This window comes from Gymnoscopelus microlampas (assembly GCF_963454915.1).
Source record: "Gymnoscopelus microlampas genome assembly, chromosome: 17".
In the NCBI taxonomy this organism is placed as follows: domain Eukaryota; kingdom Metazoa; phylum Chordata; class Actinopteri; order Myctophiformes; family Myctophidae; genus Gymnoscopelus; species Gymnoscopelus microlampas.
The window spans coordinates 6,647,745-6,669,159 of record NC_139954.1 but is presented as its reverse complement, the minus strand read 5'-3'; the positions used below and the strand labels follow the sequence as shown (position 1 = coordinate 6,669,159).

At 42.0% G+C, this 21,415-nt stretch overlaps 2 protein-coding genes across 4 annotated transcripts in view; both read left to right on the top strand.

The window, feature by feature from the left end:
• The window catches only part of LOC311065130 (piggyBac transposable element-derived protein 4-like), a gene marked incomplete at both ends in the record, with an annotated part of 3,721 nt that extends 1,487 nt beyond the window's left edge, over window positions 1–2,234 (top strand). The window contains 3 exons of the mRNA XM_084085347.1: window positions 272–349; window positions 479–547; window positions 805–2,234. Coding sequence (XP_083941473.1) covers window positions 272–349; window positions 479–547; window positions 805–2,234 — 1,577 coding nt within the window. The remainder of the gene's footprint in view (window positions 1–271; window positions 350–478; window positions 548–804) is intronic.
• Window positions 1–21,415, top strand: part of LOC311064129 (uncharacterized protein) — a 90,112-nt gene that overhangs the window by 40,660 nt on the left and 28,037 nt on the right. For all 3 annotated transcript variants that reach the window (XM_084083896.1, XM_084083894.1, XM_084083895.1), the window contains exons 7-11: window positions 6,310–6,486; window positions 6,977–7,150; window positions 7,230–7,403; window positions 18,785–18,834; window positions 19,867–20,401. In XM_084083896.1, coding sequence (XP_083940022.1) covers window positions 6,310–6,486; window positions 6,977–7,150; window positions 7,230–7,403; window positions 18,785–18,834; window positions 19,867–20,401 — 1,110 coding nt within the window. The remainder of the gene's footprint in view (window positions 1–6,309; window positions 6,487–6,976; window positions 7,151–7,229; window positions 7,404–18,784; window positions 18,835–19,866; window positions 20,402–21,415) is intronic.

Below are 21,415 nucleotides of genomic sequence, written 5' to 3'. Positions count from 1 at the left end.
ACCTTTGTTGTCAGGTCAGGTCTATGATCTACAATAGTTCAAGCAGATGCAGGGAGGGGGGCTCAGAACCCCATGAAGATCTAAACATTGTTGTTTACATGACATGACCTTTGTTTTCAGTTCAAGTCTTTGATCTAAGACAGTAGCCTACATTGTAGGCTACTGTATCTTTTGATGTGTTCTTATTGTAAGTAGCTCTGGATAAGAGGAGCGTTGATTTGATTTTGTGTAAATCACATTTACCAAACTTCCAAAATCTCACTGTTTTCAGATGACGAGGAGTTGCCTGGTACCAGTGGGGCTGGGGCTACAGGTGGCGGTGCTGATGGGGGCAGCAGTAGTAGTGATGGTAAGAATCATTTTACCTTACATCATAAATGCATGGACCAGCCTGAGACATGCTGGGAGTGTAAATAACACTAAGATGATTTTGATCATATTTACTAAACTATTTTCTATTTTACTACTGTGATTTTAGAAGAGGAGGGGGAGGAGGAGTTGGAGAAGGAGGAGTCTACCTTGCCACCTGTTGGCAAATCCAAGAGAGGTAAGAAAAAAGTTCTTGTGCTGAATAGTTCAAACTGTGACTGACCGACAATACTATCTTTTTATATATATTTATTGTGGAAGCAAGCTAAAAGGATGCTCTCTGGAGCAGAAATCTCTGGAGCCGTTTATTTTTCTCCTCAATGGTATCAGATATGTGAACCATAGTTGTTATCAAACTAATTATCCATCACTTACAGTACCACACAAATGAAAAAATATGTATTTTATAGTAATTATGTATTCTATAATTTACAGGGCGGCAACAGAGCAGAGGTAGAGCTTGTGGCAGGCCGGGGCGTAGCAGAGGTGCAGGACGTGGTGCAGGACGTGGTGAAGGACGTGGGGGACCCAGTCTGGCTCCAGCTGCAGATGTGTGGAAGGAAACTGGAGACTGGTATCCAAGATACATCCCTTTTACTGCAGACCCTGGACCACGCGGTGCTGCTGCTGCTCTCCAGTCTGAGGACGCAGTGGACTTCCTGGAGCTTTTCTTGACTGAGGAGCTCCTCCAACAAATTGTCACTCAGACAAATTTGTATGCTGACCAGTGCATAGCAGCTATCGAAGAAATGCAGCCGTATTCTCGGGCTCGGGAGTGGCACCCTGTTGACATCCCAGAACTAAAAACCTTCCTTGGCCTCCATTTTCTGACTGGCATCATTCGAAAGCCAGAGCTTTCGATGTACTGGTCGACTGAAGACGTCTATTCAACCCCCTTCTTCAGCAACCACATGAGTCGCAACAGGTTTCAAATTATTTCCCGTTTCCTTCATTTCAGTGACAATGCTACTCCTGTGGCTGGTAAGGACAGGATGGCCAAAATCCGCCCAGTTTTAGATTATATTGTTGCCAAATTTCGTGATATGTACCAACCAAACAAAAACATTTGTATAGATGAAGGTACACTGCTGTTTCGTGGGAGGCTAAATTTCAAGGTGTACAATCCCATGAAACCTGTCAAATACGGCATAAAATCCTACATCCTGTGCGACTCTGAGACAGGATATTGTTTCAACATGAGGCCATACTGCGGTCGTGGAGAAGAACAGATTCCCCTGGTTGACACAGTGACCGGTCTTCTGGATGGTTTAGCCGGTTCTGGCCACAGATTATATATGGACAATTTCTATAACTCTGTAGGCATGTGTGACATACTGCTAACCCTCCAGACCCATGTCTGCGGTACACTGCGGCGGAACCGAGGCGAACCATCACTCATTCGAGAGCTCACTACTGCTGACCTGAAAGTTGGAGATTCCATCTCAAGGCACAACGACAAGGTGATGGTCTTGGGGTGGCGGGACAAGAACATCGTCAGAATGGTCTCCACTTTCCATCAGATTGAGACCGAGAACGTCACAGTATGGCAGAAAGGCAAGAAGGGTGAGCCGAGTCGGACAGTGGTCAAAGCGAAGCCCTCTTGTGTTGTCGCATACAACAAGTCCATGAACGGGGTGGATAGATTGGACCAGAACATTACATACTACCCGTTTGTCAGAAAGTCCAACAAGTGGACAAACAAATTTGTAATCTATTTGTTCGAAATTTGTATGTTCAATGCATTTATCATATACAGGAACAAGAATCCACAGGGCGAATGCAAACGTCTTCTAGAGTTCATGAAGTGTGTGGTAAAGTCCTGGACCAGCCCAGCCCCCCCCCCCCCCGAGAGCTGCTGGGGGTGAGCTAGAAGGGAGGAATGCCCCTCCACCTGCAAAGGCGCCTAGGGCAGAAAGGGCACCCTACCACGACCCTCAGGCTAGGCTGGAGCCCGACTTGGCAGGCCACGTACTGGCAAAGTTGCCTCCTACCGCCGGATGCAAGGGGCCACGCAGGCGATGCAGGATTTGCACGAAAGCCACCGGAGAGCGGAGGGAGACAAGGTGGTGGTGTACAAAATGCAAAGTGCCCATGCACCCGGATGAGTGTTATGAGAAGTACCACTCAGAGACACACTACGAAGTGAACTGAACTACAAGTTCAAGGCGACGCGTTGTGAGCTTGTAGATCAGATATTTTCAAATAGCCAAGTGTATAGGGTTTTCAAATCATTTGTGGAGTAAAAGTGCAATGTTTGTCTCTGAGATGTAGTGGAGTAGAAGTATTGAACATTGAAAACAGTGAAGTTTGATTGATTGATGTACTTTATTTAGTAAGACATGAGAACAACAGTAGATGGAAGTACAGAAAAAAAGTAAAAAAGTTTTACGCTTATGTACCTGAACACAAGATGTAATGTAACAATAACCTGTCCTGTACACAAGATGTAATAAAGTACAACCTTGAACATCGAATAGTATTGTTTTTTTATATGTATACTGGAAGCAAGCTAATTATCCCTTTTCTAACTAAATGGTGATGCATAGTTTTTTACCTCTGGGTTTTGTGGACACTATTTTGTGGACTGTATATATTGTTTATATTCTGTTTCATGCCATTGATGTTGGGGGTGTGTGTGTGTATATATATATAGTATTTGTGACACAAACAGATATGCAATAGATTTAGTGCACTGAAAGATGCACTTGGATGTAAACTGCACAGCTGCTCTTGAATATAAAACTCTGAAACCAAGCTATATTCAACTGCAGAAAAGTAAAGAACAGCACATGCTAGCAACTAACTTTTTCTCCTGTGTAAAGTAGACAGCCAGACCTCTCTTTTGAGATATTTTGTGTCATTTTAGTAACACACAACATTCTGTGAGTCTTCAAAGATAGGGCAAAATGCTCAATCTCTGGCACTGGGCTGACACTTCACAACTGATCTTTGAATGTAAAACTCTGTAAAAAATGACTTTCTGAGGTGTTTTTTTTTTTTTTTTTTTTTGTAATTAGTTTGATAACAACTATGGTTCACATATCTGATACCACGGAGGAGGAAAAAAAAAAAAAAAAAAAATCTCTTCCAGAGAGCATCTTTCACTAAAAGCCTGTTTTCTCAGGTTTACATTTGAAAAGGGCTGATTTCGCTGAAACCAAGCTATATTCAACTGCCGATAACTACAGAACGGCATATGCTAGCAACTCACTTTTTTGTCCTGCGTAAAGTAGACAGCCACAGCTCTCTTTTGAGATATTTTGTGTCATTTTAGTCAAAACACAACATATGCTGTGAGTCATCAAAGATGGGGCAAAATACTCAGAATCTCTGGCACTGGGCTGACACTTTACTGAAAAACTCTGGCAGTCAAAGAGTTAAAGCACTGAATGGACTGGCTCCTATTTATATTTTTGACCTCCTGTCTCCCCACCAACCCACCTGTAATCTTAGATCAGCACACAAACGTTTACTTGCCCCTCCCCCAGACAAACCTTGTGACAGAAGGTGACAGGTCATTCGCTGCCAGGGCTCCATTTCTGTGGAACCAACTCCCCCTGCAAATTAGACAGGCCACTTCGGTGACCACTTTTAAAAATCTTTTAAAAACTCATTACTTTAGAATGGCCTTCAGCTAGATTGAATAGTCACCTAGCTCTCTGGTTTCACTCTTATTCTTGGTCTTATTATTTTTGTATGGTTTCCTTTCCTTGTTTTTAAATTTTCCATTATTGTATTGCCTTTATATTTCCAGTCAATTCAATTCAATTTTATTAAAGTGTCAAATCACAACAAGTTGTCTCAAGACACTTTACATGTAGAGAAGAGACCCGACAATCCCACCCTGAACAAGCAATTTTTGCGACAGTGGCAACGAAAAACTCCCTCTTAATTGGAAGAAACGTCAGGCAGACCCTAGGTTCTAGGACGGCGGCCTTCTGCCTCGACCGTGTCGGGGGAAAGAGGAGAGAGAGAGAGAGAGAGAGAGAGAGAGAGAGAGAGAGAGAGAGAGAGAGAGAGAGAGAGAGAGAGGGAGAGAGGGAGAGGGGGAGAGGGGGAGAGAGAGGGAGAGAGGGGGAGAGAGGGAGAGAGAGAGTGCAGGTAGTAACAGTAACAATAGTAGCACATATAATAGTGTAAGATATATATGATAGTATAATATAGTACAGCAATAATGTGTATGTAGTATATAATGGTATAATATAAGAATGTTAAGATAATATACAGTATATATGGTATAGTGGTATAGTGCAGTGTAGTAGAAATCCACGGTCGTGCTCCAGGGAGAGGCCCGGTCCGCAGTCACAGTCTTGAGCCGCAGCTGGGGGTCCGTAGTGACAGTCCATGGACCTGCGACGTGGGAAATAAAAGAAACTCCGGGGAGCGGGTCCCCGGTTGTAGAATTAGTGGCAGGCCTTACTAGAGCGTGGATTAATTACGATTGTACCATTGGGACACAAACCCACACAACCAAAGGGAGAACGAGAAGAGAGAGGACGAGAGGAGAAGGGGGGGGGGGGGGGGGGGTGGGCAGGGGAGGGGAGAGAGGATAACTATAGGGTGACTGAGTCTATACACTTTAGCTATAGGCTTTATCATAGAGAAAGGTTTTTAGTCTAGTCTTAAATATACAGAGTGTGTCTGCTTTGCGGACTGAGACTGGGAGAAGGTTCCACAGCTGAGGTGCCTGAAACTTAAATGCTCTGCCTCCTGTTCTAACTTTTTTTGGGGTTTCCTGGAGCCGTAAGCATTTTTTCATACTGTGGGCGCAGTGGTGTTTTGGTTGGTTTATAGGGCTCGATGAGTTCTTTGAGATATACTGGTGCCTGTCCATTGAGAGCCTTGTATGTGAGGAGGAGAACTTTAAACTCGATTCTGTATTTAACCGGGAGCCAGTGCAAAGAGGCCAATGAAGGAGTGATATGATCTCTTCTTCTGGTTCCTGTCAGTATGCGCGCAGCGGCATTCTGGACAAGCTGCAGGCTATTTAGGGACTTACTTGGGCAGCCTGATAGTAAAGCGTTGCAATAGTCCAGCCTAGAAGTAACAAATGCGTGGACAAGTTTTTCTGCATCATTTTGGGACAGAATGTGCCTAACTTTTGCAATATTACGCAGGTGAAAAAAGGCATTTCTTGAAATTTGTTTTATGTGGGACTGAAAGGACATGTCTTGGTCAAACGTGACTCCCAGATTTTTTACAGTGGCCCTGGAGGTCAAGGTAATACCATCTAGGGTAAAATTCTCATCGGCTAATTTATCTCTGAGGTGCTTAGGGCCAAGTACAATAACTTCAGTTTTGTCCGAGTTGAGGAGTAGGTAATTACGGGTCATCCAACTCTTGATGTCTATAAGACATGCTTGAAGTTTAGCCAGTTGATCTGTTTCATCTGGCTTCATTGATAGATATAATTGTGTATCATCTGCATAGCAATGGAAATTTATAGAGTGTTTCCTAATTATCTCACCTAAAGGAAGCATATATAGAGTAAATAGTATTGGTCCAAGTACAGAGCCTTGTGGGACTCCGTATTTAACCTTTTCGCGTAGTGAAGGTGTATCGTTAACGTTTACAAATTGAAATCTGTCAGACAGATAGGACTCAAACCAGTTCAATGCAGCACCCTTAATGCCAACCAGATGCTCAAGTCTCTGCAACAAAATATGGTGATCAATAGTGTCAAATGCAGCACTGAGGTCCAACAGAACCAGTACAGAGAGAAGGTTATTATCGGATGCAATCAGGAGGTCATTTGTGACCTTCACCAATGCCGTCTCAGTGCTATGGTGTGCTCTGAATCCTGACTGAAAAGCTTCAAATAGCTTGTTGTTATGTAAAAAGTATGTATTGTATTTGTATTGTTAAGCAATTTGTAAACCTGTTTTTGAAAAGTGCTATATAAATAAAGTTATTAAAGTTATTATTAATCTATAATTACAGACTTGTTGGCTGTAACATCACTCAGACAGGATTTGAAGTTCTGGCTTCAGCTCTCAGCTCTAATCCTTCCCACATAAAAGAGCTGGACCTGAGTTACAACAACCTGCAGGAATCATCAGTACTGGAACTTCTCTGTGCTGTATTGAAGAGGCCACTCTGTAGACTGGAAAGTCTAAGGTCACACAATCTACAATTATTTATTTGAATTCTGTTTGATTATTTATTATTTGATTATAATTATATATCCACAATAATACTGTGTTGAGATTTTATTTGAAGAGAGTGAATAAGGCTGATATCATGTTAACCCACATTGACTAGACTAGTATAATAATAAGGTACAGTGACTATTTACAGCAAAGCTGACTTGCAACATGTTTTTTTTTTTAACTTTTTGTAATTGCAGGTCAGTGGTCAAGTAAATGCTTTTCTGACACTGACTTGTAATTATAAAAAGTACAACAATAACCTCACAAAGAATCTGTTAGTAAGTAAGACCATCCATTAATTACTTCATCTGTAGTGTAAATAATGGTTCTGAAAATCCTACTGGTAGTTCATAAGATTATTTAGATTCTGTTATTCATGGCAGCCTACTCTTTCCAGCATTTGGGTTCCTACTTAAAAACCCAGACAGTCAATCCAGATATTTAATCTGTAATTACAGACTTGCTGGCTGTAACATCACACAAACAGGATGTGAAGTTCTGGCTTCAGCTCTCAGCTCTAATCTTGTCCATCTGAAGCAACTGGACCTCAGTTTCAACTGCCTGCAGGATTCAGGACTGAACCGTATTTCTGCTGGACTGGGGAGTCCACATTGTATACTGCAGATTCTGAGGTAAATAATGTGTTTTCTTTCTGTGTGGATCTCTACTTGAACATCAACAGCAGTTTGTTAAATATGTATTTCTCTGCAGCTTGTCAGGTTGTGAGGTCACAGAGGAAGGCTGTTCTTCTCTGGCTTCAGCTCTGATCTTCAACCCATCCCATCTGAAACAGCTAGACCTGAACTTCAACAAACCCGGAGGCAATGGACTAAAGCTACTCTCTGCTGCAGTCAGGAGTCCATATTTTGGACTAGAGTCTCTCAGGTGAGTAGAACTGGTCCATATTGATCAGTGCAGTGTTTCTCTTAGAATGTTTTCATTGGTTGGGAAAGTGGGCCAGTGAATCAAGAGGATTGTATGTGTCACTAACTTATGAACAATAATTATATATTACTGGATGTAATGTAAACAGAGCTAGGCTCAGAATCAAATCGGGAAATCGGAAATGAGCGGGAACTATATGGGAAGTTGCGTCATGATCCAAGGAGTCCAGGGATTTCTTTTTTTAATGCTATGACCTAAGGTTCAAGAGTTATACGCCAAAAAGTGAATCGGCTTGTTTTTTTTAATGGATATTGATATGGATAATTGTATGCATAATTTTCAAATTAAAGTTTGGTACCCAAGGCTAGAATCCATCAGTAGGTCCTAAAGAAGCCTCATATAAAAAATTGCGCTTTTATCCGCTTCTTTTTGATAATTTTTATAAAAATTGGGTTAAGCTACTGGACTATAAAACATAAAATACACTTTATAAATGTAACAAGAAAACCATTTCTAAGCCCTCTCCTCCAAGCTGGGCCCGACGGGCTGCCTGGCCCAGATAATGTAGTGTAAACTAGAAATATTGTTCCTGAAGAAACAATGTGGGCTCGCTTTTAAAGCCAAAAAACTGTAGTTATAAAAAGTACAAATTCTGTTTGACTTGGTATCTCTGTCTTTGTGTCGTGTGTATGTGCAGGCTTGCCTCCGGTTGATCATATCGGGAGCACCTGTTATCATTCTCCTAATGGTAGTAAGGGGATGGAGGGTAGGGGGCAGGAGTGATGGGTGCGGGGTGCTTCCCCCTGGCTCCAGTGAGCTTGTAGATGAGCTATTTCCGATGGTTTACAGTTTGTGTGTGTGTGTGTGTGTGTGTGTGTGTGGGGGGGGTTATGGGGAGTCGTGTGAGGTCATGTTGACCAATACACACCATTAGTGTTAAATCGGACTTTGAAATTTACAAAATTATTGCCATTAAAATTTCACCCATTTACACACACATTCATACACCAATAGCAGAGGAAACCATGCAAGGCACCTGCTCATCAGGAGCAACTAGGGATTCAGCGTCTTGCTCAAGGACACTTGGACACTCTGGGGGAGTCCGGGATTGAACTGGGAACCTCGCAGTTGCCATCCGGCCGCTGCCACCCCCTGTGCTCACACTTTCCAAAAACTGTCGAGGTTTTCCCAAAATAGCAGATCTACAAGCTCACAACGCATCACAGTGTAGATCGTCTTTTTTTGAATAGTCGAAGTATGACAGGGGGGGGGGGGGTGGAGTGGCAGTGGAGTATGGTGTGTGTGTGTGTGTGTGTGTGTGTGTGGGGGGGGGGGGGGTTGGAGCTTGCAGTGTACAAACGTTTTAGCATCAAAATATACTTTGGGTGCCAAAGTAAAAGTACTCAATGTTCAGAAAATAGCAGATCTACAAGCTCATAACGCGTCACATTGTAGATCGGCTGTATGTGGTTGCTGTAGGTTTTGTATTGATAATAAAATCTGCAAAGTAACAAGTAACTAAAACTGTCAAATGCGGTCATTGTAGTAGAAGTAGGAGTAGAAGTAACAAAAATGGAAAGGAAAGTAAAAGGACCTCAAAATTAAACTGTGCATGGTAAGCACTTGCATAGTATACTTGAGTAAATATACTTAATTACTTTGCAGCACCACTGCCTGACAGCCAATGACTGACAGATTAGGTCACACCAGCTGCAATGATTGCTAGAGTGTGTAGGTGCATGGGTTTATATTAATGGTCTTAACTAAAAATGTATACATCACACAGCTTAAATCTTTGGATTAAATCGGAGAGCAGACCTGTGCTTACTTGGTGATGTAAAATAAATATCTGTAGTGTAAAAAATGTGGCCACAGTGTCCTTCTCTCTCTAGGGGTTTTCAGTTGAAATAACATTGACTTTCCCATTGACCTTTTGGGGTGTTTAAAGTTAAATATTTCTACAAATGATTTCCAAAAGAAAAGTACAAGCATAGATGTCCACAGTAAGCTGGATTTTTTACAGTTTGAATGGAGTTTCTAAGTGAAAGTATGTAGGAGTAGTTATGTGCCATACTATTGGGATGGCACATAACATCAACAGCACATAGGAGAGATTGGGAGAGATAGTGTGCTCACTGCTGCTGCAGCGAGCCCACAATAAACGACAATAACTATACTGCCCTGCCAAGCCAAAGAGCAGTAACTATGTTTTTGGACACACCGACTTATTTGGGTATCCCAAAGGTCAAATTAGCCTTTTTGATGTTGGGGGATAAACAATTACCTCAAGAACAGATGTACAATTAGTGTAATATCACTTATATACCAATATCTCATTTGGCTGACCAGTTGAATCACTTTTAAACCCATTTTTCAGTGATTTTTGTTTTCGTAGTTACTGCACTCTGCCTTGGCAGGGCAGTATAGTGTGCTAGCTGCTGCTGCAGCGAGCCCACAAATAGTGACAATAACTATAGTGTGCTCGCTGCTGCTGCAGCGAGCCCACAATGATAAATATAGCTGCAAGCAGCGATAAACGGGGCCAAGGAATGAAAGGAAAAAAGCAATATGCAATAATAGCACAATAAGACATAGAAACAGAATAGATTGAACTTGAGACAAAGCAGCCCATGCAACTAACAAATGAGCATTCTCAACAGCTGAGCAGAGTGCTGAGGGATTGTGGCAAGCATGCAGGGGATCAATCAAGGGTTAAGAACCTCACTCATGGACACCTCAACCCATGGGCATAGACAGGAATCGAACCCTTGACCTTGGGACTCACAGGCTGCCACACTGCCAATTGAGCTATAGCTTCGTCCAGCATGATGGTGTCTGTTGAAGATCATAAACTCTTGCCTTCTGTCCTGAACCAAGCCCCTGTTTCTCTAACACTAAGATCGGGTTCACAAACCACTTACCAATAGAGAAATTGTATGTCTCCTCGGAACCGAAACTAGTGAAAGTAGCCGATCTACAAGCTCACAAAACGTTGTGAGCTTGTAGATCGTATACATTGAAAATAAGTACTCTCAAAAGGGCATGTCATGTTATCTTTAAAAATTGCATATACATTAATTAACAAGAACAAAACAAAAGCTCTCCTGAAACTGTCCGCTCCCACCCCACCTGAACACGCACAAAATAACAGACTTCATGCATTAATGTACACATGTAAAGCTAAAAAAAACAAGAGTAGCAACTACAGACCGTTACATACATGCACATGCGGTAACATGCATTGACATGGTCATGCGAATACACAGAATACAAACATGCACATGCATCTTGGAAATTAAATTGCAGTATATTCCCTACAATTCACAGGACAGATAATAAAAGACAGAAAATAATCAGAAGCCAATCAGAAGCATTTTGAAACAGGAGCAGGTTATTTGAAGATGAGTAAAGATAGACGCTTTAAAAATATGAAAGGAGTTAATAGATCTTAGGGAACTGGGAAGATAGGTTGTGTAAGAGCCATAATGGGCTTAGGTCATGATCACCTGATTTTGCTTTGATCATAGTTATGACCAATTATGTGCAGGTGTGTGTGCCTTGATGATTATGTGCAGCAGTGTACTGTTAATTGAATGTTTGTGATTGGTGCTCTTTTTCATTAATGCTTAGTGTTCTGTTCTGTTCTGTTTGACTTGTGTCAGAAAAAGTGAAGTTGAAGCTGAGAGCTGCAGAGTACATATTGTCTTTACCACTACTATCACTACCATTAGAACCACTTGTTGTATGCTTTTATATTTTGCCTTAATGTTCAGTAAAGTCTCTAAAAACGGATACAACATGCGCTGTGCGTCAGATTACCTTTTTTTTACATTTTTTTAGGAAGATATATTTTTGAAGAAAATATACGACTCTATAGGTTGTATGGTGAGCTGTAGGGACGTAAGTATTGTTTTAGATAGTGAGTATAGTTAAAGTGTATGCATGTAAAAACAAATAGCAGCCAGTGAGAGTGTCGTCTAGATGTGGGTGTTAACCAGTTAAGCAACTCGTACATAACACAGTGGTGAGTTCTTTAAGGACATCTCAAGTTAAATCTACAAAGACTGTTGTAAATTACATAGATAAGGTGGAGATTTGTTTCAGAGGTATTTTGATAAACAATGTCAGCATAGTCTAATATGGGTAGTATTAACTGTGAGAATTATTTTTCTGACTTGAAGGGTGAAACAGTTGATGGAGCGATATTGTACTCTCAGGCTGCAATTTATTTTCTGCACAACAGTAATATGGGACTTGAATGAGAGTTGATTATCAAGCCAGACACCTAAATATTTGAATTAGTCCACTTTTTCAAGTGGTGTGCCATCTGTGAATGTAATAGGTAAAAGTAAAGAAGTTGGTCTTGTGGAAAAGAGCATACTGAAGGACTTCTTATTCAGCAACAGCTTATTAATATAGAACCATCTTTGAACTGAAGCAAAGTCAGCCTGTAGTGTACCTTGAATTTGTGAAATATGAGACTTGGAGGAGTAGATGACTGTTTCGTCGGCATATAATTGGATGTGGCTTTCAGAGCAAATTGTGGGCAGATCATTAATAAAAATGGAGAACAGCAGAGGCCCCAGGGATGAGCCCTGAGGTACGCCTTTCTCCATAATCATAAACTCAGAATGGTTACCCTGATACGAGACACACTGACGTCTAAGGTGGAGATATGAGTTAAACCAAAGTATGGATTGTCTTGAAAAGCAAGAAAAACAGTTTGTCAAGCAGAAGGTAATGATCGACCAAATCAAATGCCTTGGTGAGATCAATAAATATTACACCTGTGGGCACACTGTCCTCACATGAGGAAAATACATCATTTGTACATTTTAAGAGTGTTGTGGTTGTAGAAAAAATTGGGTCTGAAGCCACATTCAAATGGAGATAGAATGTGATAATCGTTGACATACTTAGAGAGTTGGTTAAAAATGTACTTTTCAAATACCTTTACTGTACTGTTGATGATTGAAATAGGTCTGTAATTATTGAGATCCTGCGGATCCCCACCTGTATGCAGAGGGGTGACGCTGGCACTTTTCCAGATTGACGGAATTTCACATGTGGAGAGGGATACATTCAATAAATCAGACAGTGGATATGAAATTATGTGAGGTGCAATTTTCAAAAACTTAATCTCAAGACCATCTGGCCCATCTTAACTCACAAATAGCCCGTTCAACATCAGTTGGAGTAATTTTGGCAAAGGAGAAGGAGCTACCACCTCTCAGATTATTCAGAGGAGCATGCGAGGAGGGAGGATCTGATGATTGTGAGCTGCAGACTCGGAGAAGTGCTGACTAAAGGCATTGGCAATTGTGGAGGGATCGCCAGTTAAACCATCATTGACCCTAATGAGATTGGAGCTTTTGTTTGTTTTGTTAAGTATGCTATTAATTCTCTAGGGTTATGGAAATCATTAGTTAAGCAGTCTTTATAAAAATTGGCTTTGGCATTTCTTGTTTTGGTTGTGCATGTGTTCCTTAAAAGTTTATATATGTTCCAATCAGTAGGGTCATTTGATGAGCGATACTTTAGCCAGGCCGTATCTCTCTGTTTAAACAGCTGTATGAGTTCACCATTAATCCAGGGTAAGTGTCTACCTTTAACCTTGATGGTTATCCAGGGGGCATGTTTGTCTATTACCTTTTCAATTCTGTGTGGAGGAAGTTCCATGCATCTTCTGCAGACGGTATTAATTCAAACCGGTTCCAGTTTATATCAATTAAATCACGAGTGAAAAATTCATTATTCATGTATATATATATATATTTAAAAAAATAATAATAATTGGATGGTCACTGAAATAATCAGACAATACCCCGGATTTTGTAATTCTGTCAGGATGACTGACAAGAATCCAGTCTAACAGAGATTTGGACAAATGAACAGGGTCAACTCTAGTGGGCTCACTAATGAGCTGAGTGAGGTTAGCATTGCTGATAAGATTACGGTCCTTGGAGGATGACCTATCAAGCCAGTTAAAGGGACATTTCACCGCAGATCTTTTTTAATGACGTTTAGGACTCAAGAAACAAGGTCCTGTTTTTTTTTTGGTTTATAATCTGTGTTTTTAGATATCTAGTAATCTTCGAACATCTCGTGACGTTATTTACGTCACGAGATGTTACGTAATTCCTTTCCGCACTACATGTCTCGACGCGTCTCACACAGACCAGCTCCAAAGACCGCCCCAATGGGGTGTCCCCACACGGCCAGTCACTCCCATTAGCTGCGCCCAGCGGACAAACCCCCTTGCAGAGTGAGACTTTACTTTACCTGAGTTATCTTCTGATAGTTGTACTTGAATGTTGACGTGAAATAATAATCCTTTGTAGTGTTTCATAAGCGCAAGCGTGAAAAAAAAAAAGACAGTGTGTAGTGGCAGCGCTGGTAAACAAACCGTCGCGAAAGGCTAGGATAAAAATACCAAGGATTCGACAGTGATGTCACTACTATGCGACACGGAAGTAGAACTGCATGAAGATAGCAAGGATTTGTCAGTGATATGACATCACTAACCAATCCTTGGACATATATGTAACTAGATGAACGTGTGCGTTCTTCAGCCAGTGTTGCCAGATATTGTGAGAGAATTAAGCAACCAGGTCTATGAAAACAAACCCAAAAGAAGATAACTAGGCCAAGAGCACTTTACCTAGACATGGGATATTATATATTTGAAAATTGCCGATCTACAAGCTCACAACGCTTCGCGACCCATTGTGAGCTTGTAGATCTGCTATTTACAAATAAATCTTGAGGGGGAAAAAGTGCAAAATGTGGAATATTTTTGACACACACATATTTGTTAGGGGCTCCCTGGCACAAATTATAATTTCAGATGGGGGACTGTGGAAAAATACATGAACATGTTTGAGAACCACTGGTTTAAACAACAATCAAAACATTTGGAAACAAGCCCAAATATCAACTACATTTTAGAAAGAAGCCGCTTATAATAAGCAGACATGGCAACACTGCCATGCTGTTTCAACGTTGTTGTTGGAGATCCCACCCACATAGAACCTCCCCTGCCACAAGGAGGGGCAGTGCACCAAAAGCATTATGGTCATTGTAGTAATAAGCAGTCCAGTCAAAACCTAGTCAAACACACAGATTTCATAAATTGTGCTACTGTTATCTACTACAAATACTATTACCATTGAGTGGTTGCAGTTTCTTCCAGGGGTGAAATGCTCCTTTAAGGTCACCCAAAATAATACTTTCATTTGGACGATCTATAGAATTAATAGTAGATAAAATACATTGTGTAGATTCAGAGGGAGCATCTGGAGTTCTATAAATATTTCCAATAATCAGGTGTTTATTTTCATGAAGAACTATTTTGATAAATAGGCATTCAAAATGCATAGGCCTCTCATTTGGGATGACAAGCTCAGAGGATAAGTTAGAGGAAACATATGTAGCCACACCTCCTGCTCTACTACCTCTATCAGCTCTATACAACACATAATCATCAAGTTGAACAGAATTATCAGCGATAAGGTTAGTCAGCCATGTCTCAGAGACTGTAATTACATTAGGTTTATTATAAGCAACCCAGGCCCTTAGGAGATCGATTTTAGGGAATAAGCTCCTAATGTTCACATGTATAATTTGTAGACCTTTCATAGTATTTGATTTACAGAAATAAAGATGAGGGGATCATGATCAAACATTGAGCAGGGCTGATAGTAGAGAGAGCAGCACACAGGAGAGCAGCACGCACGCACGCACGCACGCACGCACGCACACACACACACACACACACACACGCACACATTTTGTCCATTTTTGTGTAAAAATTGGAAAGCATTTCGGCCTTCATTTGCTGTATGGCGGCCCAGATGGTCTGGTTGGAGACCTGTGTTTGATCCATGACCAGGACTCAGTGGTCAGTTCAGTTTATGCATGCACAGCTGTCTTATGCTAATAGGATCAGATCCTTAAGCACTGGGTTAACAAAGTAAGAATTCAGAATAATCAGTAGTCAAATAAAGGTTGTGAAGGTCAAATAATATGAATAAGAATGCAGACTGAGGCTTCAGCAAACGCTCATGCTCACACCATGGCGGCCATCGTGGATGCTATCTCCTTGAGGACATTAAGGGATGGGGTGTTACTGAAAGTAATGTCAGTATGTGTAAACCTAACAATGCTAAATCATGATCACCTCAACACATTGTCGGGGACAGGGATCGAACCAGCAACCTTTGTTGATATCTATAAGTCCTTCCGTCCGTTGTGAACCAAGCCTCTGTTTCGCTAACTACTCTAGATTTTTTTTTGTCTCTGAACAGAAATTAGTGAAAATAGACGGCGGCCAAACGAGGCATGACTTATGCCTGTTTAAAGTTTGCATGTTCAAACAATTGCTACAGTATAGTGCCCCCCTTTGGCCAATTGGATTGGTTTCAGTGATATTTGGAATGACCCTCTACATTACTGCAAAGTTTCAAAGAAATGTGAGTCTGCATGTATGTGTTAGGGGCAGATGCATATTTTCATAAAACTGCAATATTCATTGGCTCATAAAAGCTATTTTTTTCACATTTCACCAAGATTTTTTGTCGGTAGAGGTCCAAAGTATGTGTAGAATTTTATGTTTACATTAATACAAAATCGCAGGAGGAGGTTTTAACTGTTTTTTATATTATTCAAAATGGTGGGAGATCTAAAGGTCAAAAGTCAGAATGTGAAAGTTGTTTGTCATGAGGAGACGCATATATATTGAAGTTTCATGGATGCTCAAAGTTTGCATTTTTTTATTGATTGCTATAGCGCCACCTTTTGGCCAATGGTTGTGAGTTTCGTGTCTTCACCGTTTTCCATGTCCCTCTTCCATATTGGCGAGTTTGGTAAAAAGGTGACTGCACGGTTAAGCCAGAACTGCGAAAAACGGCAGAAGCAGAAGAATGATAATAAAGTGTAGAGATGCATAAGAGTCCAAAGGCCCTACGGCCTTGGCCCCTTAATTACATTACATTACATTACATTACATTACATTACATTACATTACATTACAGTCATTTAGCAGACGCTTTTATCCAAAGCGACTTACAATAAGTGCATTCAACATAGGTAGGGAACGAAACTACTAATCACCAGAAGTCTTAAGTACATTTCCTGCAAAAACAACCAACCAAGAGTATACCTAGCGCCAAGTTAAAAGTGCTATATATCAAATGAGCACGAGCTAATACAAAAAGTGTATCGACTAAACAAGATCCAATAAAACAGTACAACAATAAAACAAGAGTTCGTACAACTAGTTAACAACAAGTAAGCCAGACAAAGAGGAAGGGTAGTGTTTCCTGAAGAGGTGGGTTTTCAGCCTGCGGCGAAAGATGGGCAGTGACTCTGCTGTCCTGACATCAGTGGGAAGTTCATTCCACCACTGTGGGGCCAGAACAGAAAAAAGTCGTGACCGTGTCGATCGACCAGAAGGACCCTTGAGTGACGAGGCAGTCAGTCGCCCCGAGGTGGCAGATCGAAGTGGTCGGGCAGGGGTGTAGGCATCGACCATAGCCCGGAGGTAAGAAGGAGCAGTTCCTTTCACTGCCCTATAGGCTAGCACCAGGGTTTTAAACTGGATCCGAGCTGCTACGGGGAGCCAGTGTAGAGAACGGAGAAGGATGGTTGTGTGGGAGAACTTGGGGCGGTTGAACACCAGACGAGCTGCAGCTTTCTGAACAAGCTCCAGAGGTCTGATGGCAGATGCCGGAGCACCAGCCAGGAGGGAGTTGCAGTAGTCCAGGCGGGAGATGACAAGAGCCTGGATGAGCACCTGGGCTGCCTTCTCCGTGAGGAAGGGGCGAATCCTCCTGATGTTGTAGAGGAGGAATCTGCAGGACCGTGTCACTGATGCGATGTTTGCCGAGAACGACAGTTGATCGTCCAGGGTCACACCCAGATTCTTCGCAGTCCGAGTTGACGTCACCACAGCATTATCAATGGTGATGGCCATGTCTCGGTATGGACAGCCCTTCCCCGGGAGGAACATCAGCTCGGTCTTGTCCAGGTTGAGCTTCAGGTGGTGCGTCGACATCCACTCCGAGATGTCAGCCAGACAAGTAGCAATGCGTGCCTCCACTTGTGTGTCAGAGGGGGGGAATGAGAGGATCAGCTGGGTGTCATCGGCATAGCAATGGTAGGAAAAGCCGTGGGAGTGGATGACAGCACCAAGAGATGTAGTGTAGAGAAATATATACTCAAGCTGTCTAGGTGGGTCAGGCAGTTTACAGGGTTCCTCCAGAAGTAGAATTACACACTGTGTAACTCTAATAACAAGTAAGACGCGCGAACGCTGGAAGCGAACGCAGCTCGAAAATATTGTGTATTTACGGACTGTGTGTGTGTGTGTGTGTGTGTGTGTGTGTGTGTGTGTGTGTGTGTTTTGACTGCACTCTGGCGCACTCTGTTGGTTGCACACAGGCAGTGCAGGCAGTGCACACATACTGCACACACACACACAGACAGAGACACAAGCCGAGCAGAGTTTCATAGTATGCTCCACTTGGGGGGAGGCGCGGCTTTGCCGCTTTGCCGCGCCTCCTTCCGCGTTCGCAATTAGTAACTAGAAAGTACTGTTCCTGAAGAAACAGTGTGGGATCGCTAAGAATGTTGAGCTGGTATTGAGTATTGATAGTGTTAGTTGTGTTACAGTAGGGTCATAATACAATGAGGTCAGTATTATGACGTCACTAGAATGGCATTTTGCATTATGACGTCACTAAATGGCACTTCTCCTTTGAAATGACCCAAAAAACGGGGGGAATAATAATAACTAGAATGGCATTACCATTCACTAGAATGGCATTATGCATTATGACGTCACTAAATGGCATTTCTCCATTGAAATGACCCAGAAAACGGGGGGAATAATAATAAATAGTGAAGATAACATTAGTGTGATCGCTTAAGCGATCCCACAACAATAATCATAGTGTCAGGTAGTGGAGACGTAGCCTGGTATCCAGCCTGCTTCGCTACGTTCGGCGGACTTTTTTTTCTCTCTTCACTTCTCAGTCTGGAATGCACCCCATTGACTCGTTTTGCAGAACTACACTGGAACTACATATGTTACGTTAGGCAACGTCGTTGCTGATTGGATGTTGTTCAAACGAATGACGAATCACAACGATCACACTGTTTTTTTTGTCCCGCCCCGCACCACAGACCAATCAGAAGCCACGGCACGACTCGAAACGTTTGTCATGTCCCGCCTCCCTTGGAGATAGGAGGCATTCCAGACTGATAAGCGGAGAGAGAGAAAAAAGTCCGCCGAACGTAGCGAATCAGGCTGGATCCCAGGCTAGTGGAGACGTTGCGTTAGACAGTTAGACATTGATTCAATGTTGTTCTACTTCCTACAGTGTGGATCATGCAGGAGAACAATGGATTAAACCTCAACTCCTTACAAGATGTGAGTGTCTGTCTGTCTGTCTGTCCGGAGTCCCCCAGGGCTCTATCCTTGACCCTCTCATTTTTCCCTCTACACAAAATTTGCTGAAATATCTACAAGCTCACAACGTGTTGCATTGTGACATGATGTAATCTTGTAGATCTGCTATTTTAGCATTATTATTATTTTACTGAATGTGTATTCTAGGGTTCAAGTGGTTAATTAAAGCTCCAATCTGGAACTGATTTGAATTAATAAAACATTTTAATATTTTTTGTATGTTAAACACTTAAACCCACGTTACTGACTGGAGTTTCTCAGGGCTCTACAGTATACTAGGAGCCCTCTGTTTTCTCTCTTCCCCCAAAATCTACAAGCTTACAAGATCTACAAGCTCACAAAATCTACAAGCTCACAAAATCTACAAGCTCACAAGATCTACAAGCTAACAATGGGTCGTGCCACGTGCGTGTGTTACTGTACTTGTGAGGACCAAATGTGCCGTCGTCCTGGAATAATTGTTGTTTATCATTAAACAAATATTTTTTAGAGATTATGGTAAAAATGACATTAACAAAATGTGTGTGTTTGTGTGTGTGTGTGTGTGTGTGTGTGTGTGTGTGTGTGTTCTATGAAGAACCATCAGCGACTAAAGAAGAATTTTATTTAGTGAAGGTTCTTCATGTTCCTCATATGGTTTTAAAGAACCTAAAGTTCTTTGAGGAACCTTTAACCACTTAAACCCTAGTATAGCAATTTTGCATGTCTTAATAGTTGAAAGTTCTTCCAAATAGCTGATCTAAAATCGCGTTGTGAGCTTGTAGATCTGTGTGTGTGTGTGTGTGTGTGTGTGTGTGTGTGTGTGTGTGTGTGTGTGTGTGTGTGTGTGTGTGTGTGTGTGTGTGTGTGTGTGTGTGTGTGTGTGTGTGTGTGTGTGTGTGTGTTCCTGCGTGCGTGGGTGCCACTCAGTAAAAATATGTGTGTGTGTGTGTGTGTGTGTCACTCCGTAAATGATGTTTTTTTGTTTTGTTTACTGTATTATTTTCTCATCAGATTTCCATCGTCTCACACTGGACACAAACACAGCACACAGACACCTCTCTATGTATAACAACAACAGAGAGGTGACAGTGTTGAAGGGACCGGTTCAGTATCCTGATCATCCTGACAGGTTTGATGCACGACTACCACATGTTCTGTGTACAGAGGGTCTAGCTGGACGCTGTTACTGGGAGGTAGAGTGGAGTGGAGAGGTTGCCATAGCAGTGGCTTACAGAGGCATCAACAGGAAAGGACAGGGTGAGGACTGTACGCTTGGATGGAATGACAAGTCCTGGAGTCTGGTCTGTAGAGATGGTCTCGCTGACAACAGTTACACTGTCAGACACAATAGGAGGAGAACTGTCCTTCCTGTCCGTCCCTCTGAGTCCAACAGAGTAGCAGTGTATGTAGACTGCCCTGCTGGGACTCTGTCCTTCTATCGGTCTTCCTCTGAGACACTGAGACACCTGTACACCTTCCAGAACACATTCACTGAACCTCTCTACCCTGGGTTCATGGTTGCAGGCTCTGTGTCTCTGTGTGAGGAGTAAGTAGAATGAAGGAATACACACACACACACACACACACACACACACACACACACACACACACACACACACACACACACACACACACACCGTCCACTTCCTGTTTAATGGTTTCCTGGAAATGCTTATAACTTGGGGTTGACTTTTTTCCCACTGTGCTAGTGGCACAGTGGGAAAAAAGTCATTTTCAACATGGTCTAAACAAATAAATGGACAGCTCCGGTTATATATTTATTTCTCTAGACAACGAGCAGTGATCCCCTTTGTGTTTCCCAACCATCTGACAAACGATCATAATGTATAATGTTCTGTGGCCAGTTGGGGAGGTGGGGAAGATGTGAATTTTTGACAGTGTATGCTGTGTTCAGCGTGCCTGTATGTGACATAGAACGTTACCTCGCGGGTGATTTTTTTTCCTCTTGGGGTCTACCACAGATCCTGTTTGTGTGTACACACAGTCCGACGATAGATTATTATGGATCTAAATTTTCTGTGACCAGTTGAAAAGGTTAAATAACACGAAAACGCTGGCAGTGGGTGGGTTTATTAATGTATATACTCTGGCAGTTAAAGAGTTTACAGAAACATAGATAGGAAGAACAACAATGCTATATGAAAGGGTCAGGGGGAGATCGAACAGAGACATTTGTTGGAAAAGAGGAGGAAAGAAAAACAGGAGGGAAGAAAAGTATTATTACGCCCCAAAATGACTGCTGAGAGTGTTTTCTAGCGTAGGCTACTCCTTAGGCATAATACTGACAATATTTAGTGGACGTTTTGATGTATATATTGCCGGGGTTGTGTAAACCATGCGGGAGGAGTAGTCGGACAAAGTTTTGCAAGGATATTATTAATAAGTATGGCAGATTACAATAAGTGTTTTGCCATTGGCATGGCAGGCACACTTAATTAAGTATGGGGGATTACAATAAGTGTTTTGCCATTGCATGGCAGGCACACTTAATAAAACCTTGAATCTCTGAATGCTCATGTGATTCATGTGACCCTTACTT